General features: G+C 41.2%; 1 protein-coding gene across 2 annotated transcripts in view; it reads left to right on the top strand.

Moving 5' to 3' along the window:
- Nucleotides 1–15,973, top strand: part of LOC137198714 (TGF-beta receptor type-2-like) — a 31,542-nt gene that overhangs the window by 9,125 nt on the left and 6,444 nt on the right. The window contains exons 1-5 of one of the 2 annotated variants that reach the window (XM_067612607.1): nucleotides 1,625–2,168; nucleotides 4,916–5,057; nucleotides 5,993–6,183; nucleotides 9,516–10,291; nucleotides 11,160–11,301. In XM_067612607.1, the coding sequence (XP_067468708.1) occupies nucleotides 2,096–2,168; nucleotides 4,916–5,057; nucleotides 5,993–6,183; nucleotides 9,516–10,291; nucleotides 11,160–11,301 (1,324 nt within the window). In that variant the 5' untranslated portion in view covers nucleotides 1,625–2,095. Of the gene's footprint in view, nucleotides 1–1,624; nucleotides 2,169–4,915; nucleotides 5,058–5,992; nucleotides 6,184–9,515; nucleotides 10,292–11,159; nucleotides 11,302–15,973 lie in introns of those variants that run through there. The other variant, XM_067612608.1, reaches the window with a different exon arrangement.

Genomic DNA, 15,973 nt, shown 5'->3' with positions numbered 1-15,973 from the left:
AATGCAAAATCTCGTGTCGAAAAGCTGTAGCACCATCCAACCTCGAATTAAAAAGATAATTTTCTTTCTCATCAGAACAGCTTAAAACAAAATCTAAATTCATTCAAAACCTATTAGAGTTGAACTAACTTTCAAGTGTCTTTTTAAGTGCCATAAATTCACAGTTTCTAACGGCAATTCAGTGTCTTTCCAACTTATATTTGCACCACCTCAGCTCAGTACTGAGTTGTGACTCAATATTCCTGTGTGCCCTCTCATTTTGTGGCATATTTCCAGTTGGCACTCAGTGCGGGGGAGAGAGATCTTGTAAGAAACGTAAGAAATGTGCATGCGGTTATGCGTATAATCCTGTGTGTGGGAGAGACTCTGCACTTGTGATATCACTTTATTCCTACAGAGATGCAGAGAAAGGTGCAAAGAGACTGACATCTCAAAATAATGTAATGTGCTGAACACGGCCTGTTTGCCATCGGTGTTATCTCAAGGCATGCGTCCAGAGATTTGTCATCAGGTTGCTCTGTTTGCCTTTCCACTCGACCAAAGCAGTTTACAGAAACGCCAAGCACCTGCTATTGAACATAATACCACTCAGGATGTTTGCCTGGCGCTTGTTTATCTGTGTTTGTGCAATGAGGTGGAGAAAAAAAATGTTCAAAGGGAGAGACTCACAGTAAAACTTGTGCTGGGGGGAAAGCTAAAAGTAACAGGCAAATGAAGTAACACTAAAAAAAAAAAAAAAATCATGTTTAAATAAGCTTTTCTTGGCTCACTGAAGTGTTGTGTGTTTCCTGTTGAAATGAAGCGGATAAACTTAAAAATATAAAGGACTTTATTTGGGTGTTGTGGTCAGAGCAGAGGACGCTGTTGTGACCCTCTGGGCTCCCACATGTGCTGAGGTCAGCAGGGTATGGCCGTTTTGGGCTCACAGCGCTGTCGGATCTCCACCTTGTGGCTTGGACCCCATCTTGCAGTGCTGAATGCCTGCCTGGCATACAGAGCTTGAGCAAACACATATGCACACGCCCAACTGCCCACACCAATCCAGAGCCACAAGTGAAGTACGGTCAGTTAAATGGGCTAAAAGAAATCTCTCCCAAACATGTGGACACACAGGCAGGTAAAAATCTGTCTCCCACATCTGTATCCTCACACATAAAAAAAAAAAAAGTTCTACACTAAAACGGGCTCACCAAAAGCAATACGAGAGCTGTTACTAAAGCTCAGTGGTGTAAGAAGGAGTAGGTGTCCTGTGTGGAGAGTTATAAGCTCCGGGGTCACGGGGTCAGGACTGAAACCTGACATCACGGCTGGAGTATGCAGAGCAAAAACACATGTCTGCAAAGCTCCGGCAATAGACGGGTAATTTATGGGTGTTATAGTGGACTTAACCTCTGTGTGTCTTCAATAAAAACCAACACTATGAGATATGAAGTGACTCTCACCACCTCTTATGTCATCCTTGATTAACCGTGAGCCTGGAACCTCTCCAGGAAAACATGTAATGTAATTTACTGACTTGAAATGGACACCTAAATGACTCCAGCGTGCGGCTAAGTGTGTAAAAATTATAATTTTGTGATCAAATGAGCTGAGCTGAGCCAAACATTAAATAAAAGAGAGATGAGAGAGTTTGACAACTCTAAATAAGATCTGAAAGGTGTGAATACTTTGAAGTGAATCACGGGTGTTTGCATACGCTTGAAGCTTATAGGTGAAGTTTCTGGTTAAGCTATTTCAGAGCATGTCATTTCAAGCCTTGCTCTGCTGGGTTTCAGCCTCTTAATGACATGGTTCAAGACTTCGTGAGCCACACGAGCATGACTGAGTAAAAGAAGAAGAAGAAGAAGAAGAAGAAGGAAAAAAAAAAAAAAAAAAACTGTCCAACCCCTCAGAAGATTTCCTGTTTCATGAAAAGTGCACAGTATGTGAGTCATATAGGGCAAGTCCTGCCGGGTGTGTGTTTACTCTGACTCTACACGGAGCTGAGAAGGAGCAACAGGCGGACCGAAGAAAGTCCGCCGTGTCTGGATATTAACGCGTTGTCAAGGTTTCGGAAAATTAATGAGAAAGAGGGGAGTGTATAGTCCGTCTCTAAATGGAGCTACTTCGGTTTTCCGCTTTTTGGTGTGGAACGATACTCTTTGGTTGTATTCTGCTCGAACAGGCGGGTGAGTTGAACTTTACACCAGCAGAAAAGTTGCCAGAGTCCCGCGAAGATCATTTCACTGACATTTATGAAGCTTTATCGAGCGCTACAATGTAAACAAACTGCTTCTTTTACGAATAACTTGTGAGATAATGTTTTGTTTGTTTGTTTACATAGGCCTACGGAGCGTTATTACAGCATGTATTTAGTTAAAACAACACAAACTGCCACACTGAGGAGCTCAAAATGCCTTTTTCTTACTTAGAACAACTACAATATGTCATCTATTAATATCTGTGTACACGAAGACATGAATCTCCCTTTTGGCTATCACCTGTTGTACGTCACGACCTTTTTAAGCTCCCCCTCAGATGAGCTATCTTCATCTTTGATGTGCGTCCACATTGTACAGGTCTAGCAGCCCCCCCTGAGGAAGACAGCGTTTTACCTTCCTCTGTCTCAGACTCAGTCCCAGCGGCACCAAGTGGCTTTGGCTGCTCCTAATCCTCTCTCCCCCTCTCTGCAATTATACGTAGCCCTGGGTGACAATTACTACCATTCATCCCTTCCATATAGCCCGCCTCCTGGGTTTAAATGACAAGCTCTTTCAGAGGAGTTGTTCTAATGATATAATTACTCCGGCTCAGCCACCCTTCCCACCACTAGCACTCAGGCATGGACTATCCCCTCAGTGCTGATTTACTTCAAAACACCTCACCAGCCCGCCGGGCAAAGTTTTAAATTACACTGTCAAGTAGTTTAGTCTGGAGTTCAAGTGTAATATTTTGATGTTTTTATTTGTCAGGGAGCTCTTTGGTTAAGACGCAGCCAGAATGCAATATCCGTCTGCAATATCCTGCGAGCTTCTTGTGAAAGTATGTCACTCTGGCAGTGTCTGTGAAGCTGCAGGAACAGGATGCCATTGATGCACTGTATGGTGCTCTCTCAATTTGCTGCTCTTTCACGCCGCAGATTGTACAGTATTTCTGTTTCTGCAAGCCGCAGGTCTAACGCTACCCCGCAGATTGAGCGAAATGACACAGTAGGCTTTTTGTGCCAGGTTAAGAGCACACACACACACACACACACACAGACACACACCACATTTTCCTCATGTCAGTGTGAAGTGAGTTTGCAGGAAACAGACACTGAACAGATTTCTTTACAGTTGATTTTATCGAGATGTTTGCTTTCACTTACACTTCCCAGCTCAGGACATCAGACTTTGTGGTCATGTGATTGAACAAAGTCTTGTCATTTCCATCTTCGGCCAACAGATACGACTACAGATACACTCCGTTTGTTTGTACGTGGGAGGTACTATTTGAGCTACAGTATGTCGGTACAAATTAACCCACTTTCTTTTTTGGTTTGGTAACAAGTTACATATTCTCGTGCACGGAACAGGTTCAACTTCCTGTGCACTCTGAGTCAGTCTATAGCCGAATTGTGGTTATGTGGTTTAACTGTAGCAGCGCTGTCATTTGGTTCTCACTGTAAACTAACATAATTGAAGATCTGGAAGGAGTGAAGTGCTGAAGCTCTTTTTCACCTCTTCTCCTTCTCTGTTTACTCAATAGACTTGCAATGAGTGGCCTAATCAACATCATCTTCTTAACCGTTTGGCCCTACATTGTGACACTTTTACAAACTCTTTATGTATAAAAAAATTCCAGTATGATTGTCTGTAAAGCGACATGATGATGTTTCCACTACTGGGTCTAGATTGATGCTGGAAAAATTTGTAATATCTTCTTTTAGGATGATTTCCAGCTCAGCTTAAATCCACGAGATCCACTTTCCACTCTTACTTTTATGTGGTGGTAATGTCGGTGAACTCCCTTGTAGGAAAAGGAAAATCATAGAAGAGAGGAGCGGAGAGGAGGGATTGTTCACCTTCTTTGTTGCTCCATCTCTCTTTCCTCTGCCAAACAGAAGCATGCTGTCTATCTCGTTTCTATCAGAGATAGCCTTTGCTCGTGATGAAGGACAAGCTGCTAACTGCAGTTGGAGAATTTCTACAGAATACAAATATTCACCAACGCGTACGCACACGCACACACATTTCTTTTCTCTCTGAAAACATTCATAGACGCTGATACACAATGGTGTCCTTTTTTTTTTTTTCTTTTATATTCATGAACAGAGTTGGCACAACACCTTTCTAGATGGGGAGCCGACTCATTGGCTTGACAAATTAGAGACTTCTCAGCAAGGAGATGCATCCGTGTTTCCTTTGTTTGTTGTTCTTGTCTGTCTGGCAGTTGTCTCCTTAGATGATTATCAAACCCACAGGCACTCATCACACAATCCTGTCTGTCTCACTGGTATGGGTCTGCCTGCCGGCAAAGTCAAGTCTGAACAAGACCAAAGGAGGTGGATGCCACTGCGCGCTGCTGTTATTGTTCAGACTTCACAGGGGGAAAATCTGTCCACCCCTCTAGGAAGAAATAGTCCAGATTTTCTTGTGGTTATGTTGAATATCTGCTTCTACTTACTGGCAGATTCCAAAAGACATGCACTCTTTAATGAAATAAATTTTTTGTCTTGCTTTTCATGCTAATAACTATCATGTATATTCCTGTTATTGATCACGATGAAAGTGTTTTGCATCTGTGAAACCGTTTTGATGTCAAATGACTTTTGACTGCTTAAACAATCCATTAAGTATCCAATTGCATACAAGGTAACGGTCTCAAGTCTGTTTTATGTTTTTACTGACTAGACTGAACTGTCTTTCCTCTCTCTTACTTCCTCTGTCTTCTCCAGAGGCTACTATAATGAAGTTAAAAAGGCTCTGCAAGTTCTGTGACGTACGAGCAACCAGCTGTCCTGGGAAAGGGACCTGCATGGTGGGGTGTGAGATCACGTCCATCTGCCCCGATGATGACGATGTGTGTGTCAGTATTTGGTGAGTGTCCACTAGTTCAAACATGACACCTGTATTTCCAAACCACATTCTCAGCTTAATGAAAGACAGGGGGCATACATTTATGATTACGTTATAGTTATATAGTTATAGTTAAGTATAATTATAGTGAAATGAGCTTTCACCTATTATCATACTATTATACTACATGTTCTAACAAATATGTGAGGAAAAAAGGGCACAATGGATTCTCTTGTATTAGGCAGACTGGGCATCTTTTCCTCCCTGAAGCCAAAAAATTTCTTCCTTGAGATGACCTTTTCCTTTGAACACTTTGTCAGTCAGCATTCTGGTGAAAACAGTTGGCTGGATTATGACAGCACATGAGTGCCGAACCACCCATCAGCACTGAATCTGACTCTGAATGTGAGAAGCAGCAGGAAGCTGCAGGAAGCAGATTTCTGTTGGTGTTAAAAGCTTAAGGCTGCGCTGCTGTTTCTCATTATATTAGCAACGTAGCGGGCATGTTATGAGCTGAGGTTAGCAGAAAGCTAATGGCACACGGACAGCAGCACCTCTTTAAAATGTTTCTCATAAGAACACGGCCAACGCTGCACAGCAGGGAAGCAAAATTTAAATATTTATATTTGTGCAAGTTCAGGTTTTTTCGTTGTTTCCTGTTTATAATGATATTTCAAAAATCTTGCTGTTTGTAAACATGACCTCTGAGTTGCAGTGATTTACATAATGCTGAGACTGTGGACTGCCTAAAGAGACAAATATGCCATTTACAGTCACTACTTTATCACTGTGCGGCTGAAAAATTGCATTATTTGCACGACTGCGGGCATGCCATCATCACCTTGTTTCTTGATAACACAGATATCTGAAAACTCTCCAAAAGGGTTGTGAACAAAGACTAAAAATCGAACTTAACCCAGTAAACTGGTATTCTCTGTGTGTTTTCTCTTTCTAAGGAGGAAGAAAGATGACAATGTCACCTTCGATACGATCTGTCACAACCCAGCTCACAAGCTGTACGGCCTGGTCCTGGAGGATTACAACAACAGCAAGTGTGAGATGAAAGAAAGAAAGGGCATGGGCTCACAGTTCTTTATCTGTTCCTGCTCTGAGGATGAGTGCAACGAGCACATCTTCTTTAACCCCTGTAAGTTGAAGCAGCATTAATTGATCAATTATTCACACATCCAGCAGATACAGAGAAACATTAGCATTCATTTGTCTTCTTTCTGGAGACACGATAAATATCTGTCTGATATACACTCTCCATTTAGCTCTGATCTGGTCTCCACCTACCCATGAAGGAAATATTTGTCTGCTTAGCTCTAAAATGCTCAACCATAATAATTAATTATAATAATAAACTTTATTTATACAGTACTTTTTAAAGTTTTGCAAAGTGTTTTACATGGGAAAATTTAGATCAAACGATTCATCACTATAATTAAATAAATTCAGGCAACTAAAAGTACAGAGAGTGAAACAGAACACAAAAATGCAACAATAAAAGAAGATAAGAGTGAAATAAACTAACAGAACTGATAAAATATATTAAATCGTAAGACCAAAACAGAGGGTTGATATTAATAAAAGGCTAAAAAGTGATTTAAAAGACATTTTTTTGATTCTGCAGCCTCCGATCCTCATGTTAACCAACTAGATGTAATTTTGTCTGCAGTTCAAGTCACACAGTGGGTTCATCAGAACTTATTTGCTTAAATAAGTTTCCCTCTGTGGATGGAAACAAGGTTAAAGGAGAGCGGTTAGAGTGACACAAAACAGTAAAGTGGCTAAAACGCCCTGTAGAGGTGAGGGGAACTTCAGAGTCTGGTGATAATTCTCTTGTGGGTCACTGGTTACAAGCCCCCCATGTCACATTATGCATATTTATTTCATCCGTTGTGGATATAAAAATATTGATTAGTGCAGCTTTAAGTTACACAAAGTTACATAAGTCTCTTATTGCTGCACATATCTTGCATCAGTACTTCCTTATTCACAGTGGAGCAATAATGCAGCACCACTGCATTAAGCATGTAAGAAGTGTGACTTTACAGTTTGTACATCTGCACAACATAACACGGTAACGTCATAGTCATGGTCGACCTAATATTATTATTATGCCAGCTCCTATCGGCTTGTCATGTAAGGCGTCATGCATGAATGCTAACACGTGTGCACTGTAATGTTCTCCAGATACATGATTACAAACAGCTTTTGCAGACACTGGCTTATAGGCTCCAGTTACAACATTGGCCCTGGAATCAGATGTATTTTGACTACAGCATCCAGGCAATAATAACACCGAGGTACATTTCCGAGACCTGGCTCTGCACAGAGAGCCAAATTGAAAGCATCTGCACAGTGCAGACCACGTCATGGAAATACATTCGCTCACTCTAGAGAATGTCTGTGCACACTGACTAACATGAGACAGTGTTATAATGAAGGAGCTTCAGTAGAAATAAAAAAAATACAAGGCGATAATACCTGTACAGTAAATATGTTGAAAAGGAACCACTCAGCCTCAGCATTCAAGTGAAACTGCTGTACCCCTTAATCTATTAGCCAGTGTCCAGCACCTCTGAGAGAAGGGTTATGATGAATTAATGTTTCAGTAAAATTCAATAAACATATCAAATTCAGTATTTAATAGAGTTAGAGGAAATATACACCAGTTTAAATATGCTCGTGTTGCTATAGTAACAGTAAACCCTTTTTAACATCTACTGCCCTGTGGCCTTACAGTGTTTTTAACCATACTATCATGAATACATTCACAAATACGATTGAAAATACCAATAAGGGTAAAAAAGGAGACATAGATTGTGATGTTAGACACATAAACGAAAAAGCTTTTAAATAGTTCAGTTAAATCTAAATGATTTAATTAACGTTTAATGATGACTTCATCTGTATCTGCATTAAAAAATGTTATGTCAGCTGTTGTTTCAGGTGCATGGTTGCCTCTTAAGGATCTACAGAGACAGTATCATGGTTGGGGACTGAGACTTAAAACTAGCAGGAATAGTTGAAGCTATCACAGATTGAAGTGTGCAAAAGTGTGCCATGTTTAGAGAGCCAGGTTGACTCGACCGCACATTATACATAATATACATTTTACATAGATAATTTGATGAGCTGGAGAGTTTTTTTGTCATGTAATGAAACTAAAATAAGTTGTTGTTGAATGTCTGTTAGGAGTACCGCACCTTAAGAGCCATTATGTAATATAATTTTAAGACATTTGTTAAGTTTACAAACAGAACTTCAGTACAAAAGCAGGTAGGACCTGAGGCAAAAACTTAAATTGAGGCGGTTTAACCAGCATCACGGTCATCAAATTGACAATTTCTTCCACTCATAGAACATTTTCTCCTGAACATTCAATATTTCATACTATAAGTGAGGCTCTGACCCAAACTGTCTGAGAGAGGCCAGGAGGCACAGTGACAGGTTTGTTGTGAGGAATAGTTTCTCACTCTATGAAAATCAAAACAAACTGGCTGAGGCCATGTTGAGGATTTCAGACATGTGGTTTCCTGTTTAAAAAAAAAAAAAAAAAAAAAAGAGAGAACCAGTGAGCCTGACTGAGGAGTCAGCTAGATTCGTCCTCCCTCATTTCAACCACCTCTGCTCCTCACAGCTAGCCTCTAAATACAGATTCATTTGTTTTTTAGTTCATCCATCTGGACGCTTAAATTGTAAACACATTTCTGAGTGAAACCTGTTTTCATGTCACATTTTGCAACCACAGTCTTTAACTCAATTTAAAACTTAAGGTAAAGTAGAAGCTGTGAATTTTAGAATGGAAAGACTTGTGTGGCGCTCACTCAGAACAACAACACTACATATAAATGCTTAAATTTAGAAGTCATCAAACTGGATTTTCTCATTTAGTATGTTGTGTCTAGAGATATACTGTTTATAGGACGTCTTTTACAGCTGCAGCTTCAGAAACTGGACCATAAACACAGCACAAGCATAAACTTTCACTGTTTGCCAAAACCGTAGCTCCCAGACACACCACCTACTAAATTATAAGAATCAGACATAAACTATAAAGAGACACAATATGTGGTTGACTGGGTCATGGTTTGGAGCGGTTTGCATTTATGGTCCAGGCGCTAACTTTAGCTTTCTTATGCTTATAGACATTCCACAGGGAAGAGTCAGGTTCCTCTGCTGTTCAGAGAATATTACTTTACTCTTGGCTAGATGTTGATACAATCTGCAGAGACAGAATTTGAGTTTTAAATCTTTTTATTAGGGGAGACAAATCGTTACATGTTTATGAAGGTTCCAAAAAAGCACAAGTGAAAAAAGACAGTGTCTCCAAAGAGCTTAGATCATGTTCTCACAGAGCGGAGAGAAAAATACAAGAGAAAGATACATCTCCCACTTTTTGTCCCCTTGTCTTGCTCTTTGTGTTTTTCTACTACATCCTCTTACTTAAGTTTTTACCTTTTGGTCCCTCAGACAAAGATTCCCAGGTGGTGGCTGTCATCTTAGTGAGCTTGGTTCCACTTCTGGTTATGGCTGTTCTCGTCATCACTTCCTTCTACTGTTATCGAGTCTACCGCCAGCGCCAAGCCACCTCCAGACGCAAGAGAGGTCTTCCTCTGGACTTCAGTGACGCTCACGCCATAATGATAGATGACGAAGGTTCGGACAGCAGCTCCACACACGCCAACAACCTCAACCATAACACTGAGCTGCTGCCCATCGAGCTGGACGTTCAGGTCGGAAAAGGACGCTTTGCGGAAGTTTACAAAGCCAAGCTGAAGCAGGGCTCCTCGGTCAGCGAGGAGCAGGGCTTTGAGACTGTGGCTGTCAAGATTTTCTCATACGAGGAGTACGCCTCCTGGAAGAATGAGAAGGAAATTTTCTCAGACGCAGACTTGAGACATGACAATGTGCTTCACTTCTTGACAGCAGAGGAAAGGAAGGTGCAGAGACAGTACTGGCTGATCACAGCGTACCAGCCTAGAGGGAACCTTCAGGAGTACTTGATTCACCATATTGTCAGCTGGCATGACCTGTGGCTCCTCGGGGGTTCGCTAGCCCGTGGATTGGCGCACCTTCACAGCGACCACACCACATGCGGTCGCTACAAAGTGCCTATCGCACACAGGGACATTAAGAGCTCCAACATATTAGTGAAAAGTGACCTGACCTGTTGCGTGTGTGACTTTGGCCTCGCACTTCGCCTGGATAACTCTCTATCTGTGGATGAGCTGGCCAACAGTGGGCAGGTAAAGCTCTCTAATCCTAAATTAGAGGTTTTTATTTGGATTCACTTGGCTCTTGATCCTCTCAGAGATTAAAAAAAAAACTCTACACTAGACACGGCCATTTATTTCTTTAATGATATTTATCAGACACTGAAAAGAGCCACGCTATCAGTCAAACTTTTCATTTCTAATCATCCTCCTTCATCACTCAGGGACACCATCTCTTAATATTTGGCACTCTATATCTTGGCCACAGGTGGACAGTGCTGATAGAAATAGTGCTGTAGGTGTTCTTAGGTTGTCATTCTATTATAGTCACAAGACAAAGAGCCTTGTTTGATTCTTAATGGACTCATTATGCTGATGTAATAGGCCAGAGCCGTTTCAGACTGTTATGAAAATGACTCATTATGAAAAGGCATCACCCTTTGCTGCTCAGCACACCTAATGCATTGTAATGCCCTTAATGCATCTGAACACATTTTCCAAGGTGGTAATTATGTGAAGACAAGCAACGAGTTGTCGAGCTCTGAGCTACTTTTGTTTTTCCAATTATTTTAAACATTAAACATGTTTTGATTTAAATAAATGTGAATATGACATCTCACTACAGCACAAAATTACCACCTGCCCACTTGATCAAGGCAAGTAAATAACTGTTACTGCAAAGATTGTCTACTTAGTCTGAGATTTTCACAACAACTCCCCTTTAATTGTGAAAATGCAGTCATTGCTTGAAAATGTTATGGTTTGCCAGCTCTCCTTACCTGAAGCACCATGTTTAAGCCACACAAAACAATATTATACATTCCCTTACAGTTCATGTCGGTGGTACCAAGGACTTAAATGACATGGAAAACTTTTTTATCCCTGTCTGCTTTTGTCACAGGTGGGAACAGCCAGGTACATGGCTCCAGAGGTCTTGGAGTCCAGAATCAACCTGGAAAACATCGAGTCTTTCAAACAGGCAGATGTTTACTCCATGGCTCTTGTACTGTGGGAGATCATCTCCAGGTGTAGCGCTATTGGAGGTAAGATATGATCACACACCCGTGACTTTATGCAGTTTTGATCAGAGACGTTGGAGAAAAGTTTTGATGCCTCAATTACTACATGGTAATGTTAGCCTTTGAATTTGATAGTTAATGCAGTAGTTTTGGATGGAAGCTGCTGACAGCTTATATTTTGTGGAAAAGTTTAAAATGTTTACATGTATAAATAGTTTCATCATACTTATCCCGTAGAGCATTCAGACCATGGGACATCAAAACCTCCACTGAAACCTAATCAAAACATTTTGCCTTTTTATCTTGAGCAACTTAAAGTAAATGGATAAATTAGGCAATAAATTAATCATTAATTTGAAGAAAACATTACTGAAAGATTAAGTGAATATATAAAATCTGCAAAAAATAACATTTTCATTTATAAATTTTACAGACACGCTCTCACTGTAATGCAGCTGAGTTCAAGGATGATATAGACAACAAGCCAGTGTGCAGGCCAAAATCAGTTTAAGCTCTCTATATTGAATTTAAGAATACGAGTGTATAGCTTGCCCCTCTTCCAAGAGAGGTTAAAAATACTGGCACAGTCAGAGAACAGTAGGCCTGGAGTCAGTGTGTTTCTCAGAGACACTCTATTAGATATAGTAGATACAGTAGACACTTAAAAAGCCCCTGAAGATGGACTCTTTAAAGGAATAGTTTGACATTTTAGGAAATATGCTCATTCACTTTCTTGCTGAGAGTTAGATGAGAAGATCAAGAACACTCTCACAACTGTCAAACTGTTAAATTTGAAGCTATAACCAGCTACAAGCTTAGCTTAGCATAAAGACTAGAAACAGGGGAAACAGCTAGCCTAGCTCTGTGCAAAGTCAACAAAGCCCACCTACTAACTAGCTCACTAATTAACATTTTATATCTCTCATGTGTTTAATTTGTACAAAAAGTAAAAACACCAATTTTGTGGTTTTGGTCTTGTTGTCAGCGTGAGGTTGCCAGTGAGCCTGGGGAGCCTTCATTAGGCCGCTGCCTCCCGCACATAATCCCCCATAAAACCACAACTTGACAACTATGGGAGTGGTTTCGATCTTCTTACCAAACTCTTGGCAAGAATAAGCATATTTCCCAAAGTGTGGAACTATTCCTTTAATCAATATTGCACCTTGCAGCTCTCAGCACCCATGTTAGTTTTTCTTAGTGTTTATTATGATTAATTATTCAAGATTCAAGATTAACTTTACTGTCCCACAGAGTGGGAAGTTTGTCTTGGGCTCTTCACTCATGCTGCAGCCATAAAAAGACATTTCATAAACAGAAAAAATACAAATGAGCTTATAAATAACAAACAAAGTTCTAAAACCACATTTCACATACAGAAAATATACAAAGGTGATAATAAATAACATACCAAGGTTCTAAAAGTACCTAGGCAAACAGAGAAAAACAGAGAAAATCCCCTTTTCATTAAAAAACAAGTGACTGTGAACCTCCTACCAGAGGACAGTAGCTGGTACTCAGTGTGTAGAACATGAGATGGGTCAGTTACTATCCTATTGGTTTGCCTTAGGGTAGCCTGTTTATAAGTAAACTGCAGGGACGTATGCTGTTTAATTTATGTTTATTTATGTTTTAATTATGTTTGGTGGATGCCTACTGTAAACAAGATATTCAAGTGTACCTGGTCAGTAACATCATACCTCCACTGTACACACAGTAAACATCACTGTGACCTTTAGTTAATAATAGACATAACTACCTTCTCCTTGGTAAATTAGAGATTAGCCTGGGTTGTTGCATGTAAAGGAAATCAATAGAAACACTGATTGATGAAATTCCCTTTGGAGCCTGTGTAAGTATCCTCTAGAAATACAGTAAAAACAAAAATTGCTTCCGCAGTTCGCTTGACCTCTGAGGAATACGAGCACATTGATGACTTTACCAATTAGGAGTGCAGTGACCAACTCCACCTTGAGTTCACTCACTGGATGTGTGTGTCGTTTATATCCCATTAATGTGGGAACAAAATCTAAAAGTGTCACACACACACACACACACAGTCCGTCTTATAGAAGTCTCAAGGATCAGCTTTCACTTTACTAATGTACCATTGCTTCTGTTTGTCATTCTGTTGCAAAAACAAGGCCAGGATATGTGCAAATAATAGAAATGGGTGATTATCTGAAAGCAAACCACAGGGCAGTATTTCATGTCGACACTCAGCCATTTGTTTTCACTTCCCTTAAGTGTCTCTGCGGAGTAGCTTGTTTCTGTGACTGGTCCTGTCTCCATTGTGTCAGAGCATTGATGGAAAGCTGGGTTTGGACATGAACTTGTCTCCTTTAGCTTTTTCCTGTTTTGCCCCCTGTCTCCCCTCGGGGCCCCTTGAAGTGTATTGCACAGTTACGTTGCCCAAGAGTCCTGTGAAGAAAAAAACATGGCCGAGTGACCCACGATCTCCCTCGCTTTTCCTTCCCAGCAGCAAGAATATGTTTGCCCTGTGGGTACACGTTTGAAAAGAAAATAGACTATTTCCTGTTTTGCAAAGAGCACAGTCCCAAGACAGACTGTTTTTTTTTTTTTTTAGTGTGAAGTTAACTTTGTAAGTATGGATGTCTTCTTTTATATGAGGATGTTTTGCGGGTAATGTCTCTTGAGAGTGGACCAGGCAGGATACATGTTGGTAGTGATGGACTAAACGAATTCAGGCTCACTGGACGGATGTTAATGTGGCTTCTCTTGGTTTCCTCTTGAGGAATTTGACACACAACAGCTTGATTCATTCCACACATCTTCCTCCCATCCCATCCCTTTCATTCATTTCTTACATCTTACTTTCATTACCTTACTTTCCATTTAGATATTAACAAAAACTGTAAAAGGAAGCAAACGTTATTTTAGGCACATTTAAATACTGAATGTCCTTGCACAGAAACTCTTTGTCATTCTCTGCTTCTAAATTTGACACTCTCAACCTCTTAACACTTCCCTCCCCCCCTCTGTCTGTCTATCTTTTTCTCTGTCTCTCTTTTTCTTCCTACCCTGAGGCAGGTGAGACAGCAGTTAATCACTCTCCCACTGCACCGCAACACTGTAGACGACCATCCAGCCTTACTCATGCCGGCACAGACAGACAGGGAGGACAGGCTTGTGTAGATTTACTGAAGAGAGGGGAAGCAGAGGGGTTTTCATCCCACCCTTGGACCAGAATAGAGATTATAGACAGAGACAGCTTGGGTTCAGTTCATGTGTTTTTCTGTGTATGTCTACCCCCTTTTTTCTTTTCTAGACTTGGCATCTCTCCGAGATGAGCAGAGGGGTGAAATGTAGTTCATTAAAGCCAAAAACTTAAGGAGACGTACTCATGCTAAAAGGTTAAAACTCTGTACAAACACAGCCAACCCTCTTCTCTTGACAGATCCTGAGGAAGGTGGAAAGAATAAGCCGTGCAAATGAGATGCAGTAATTTGATTTTGCTTCACTGGCAGCTCAAAAAAAAAAAAAATCCCCATAGATAGTACGCTGGCAAAGATCTGGTATTGATTCTGGAATCAGAGCACCACGAGAGTAAAACTGATGTGTTTACAGAGTGCACTTAAAGAGTTCCATGCTTTCATGCTGCTAGTCTCTTGTTTTCCCTGAAGTTGCCAAGTTATAACTGGAGGTCTGTGAGTCACTCATGACACCCTGAGAACTCACCTCTTTTGAGACAAAATGTGAGTACGTGCACCCAAACAGGCACAGATTCAGAATGACGCATCCCAGGGCAGCGTTATAATGACTGGGGTGAAGCCTTGCTGCTTGCCTCTTGTCTCAGATGCCACCTGTGTACATGTGTGTGGAAGACAGATGTCTGATCAGCGCCCTGCGTCTCAGTGGCAGGCAGCCACACAGCCACTCTGTCAGAGTTCCTGGGGCCGAGGTCTGATCTGAGATCTGCCGGGCGAGAAGAACAAGAACGACAGCGCCAGTCAGCCAGCCATGAGCCATCACTTTGCTTTCTTTATCTTCCCAGACTACAAAGGCAGAGGAAGAGTTAGAGTGAGAGGGAAATGGCATGATAAGCACACCTTTGAGAGAAGGAAAAGTTGGATTCAGGGCTCAGGCCTTTTTATCTTTGCCTCCGTTCCCTAAAATGTCTCTCCTGTATAATTTAGCCAGTCCAGATTTAAGGCTTGGAAAGACTATGAGGGCGTTCCTCAGGCGGGTGGGGCTAAGTAGGGGGATAATAGCGGAGTGGCGTTGAACATGGAGCTGTAGACAGAGAAATGCCTTCAGTCCCTAGAGGGAAAGGTTGGGCTAGACTGAAGAGGAGGAGAGGTTAGGGCAGCTGCTTTCCAGATGTCAGACCATCAGCCCCTTCAGGACTGGAGGGCCTGACGTGTACTGTATATACTGTGTGTGCGCGTGTGTTTTTGTTACCTCATTGGGGACCTTCTCCGGTATAAACACCAACCTTGTTGAGACCAGTAGTCCTCATGGGGACCAAAGCCCAACCCTAATGTGGCAAAACGTCATTTCTGAGGTCCTGGTTAAGGTTGTGGGTAAGGTGTGAATTGATGTTAGGTTAAGCTTAGGGTTAGGCATGAATTGGTTATGGTTAAGGTCCGGGTTTGGGTTAGGCTGTCCACAATGAATGGAAGTCAATGCAATGTCCTAACAAGGATAGCTGAGCAAACTTCTCACTCAGTGGAAAAAA

Source organism: Thunnus thynnus, chromosome 15 (genome assembly GCF_963924715.1).
Source record: "Thunnus thynnus chromosome 15, fThuThy2.1, whole genome shotgun sequence".
Classification (NCBI taxonomy): Eukaryota; Metazoa; Chordata; class Actinopteri; order Scombriformes; family Scombridae; genus Thunnus; species Thunnus thynnus.
Note: the sequence above shows the minus strand (reverse complement) of the source record. Positions and strands in the feature narration are given on the sequence as shown.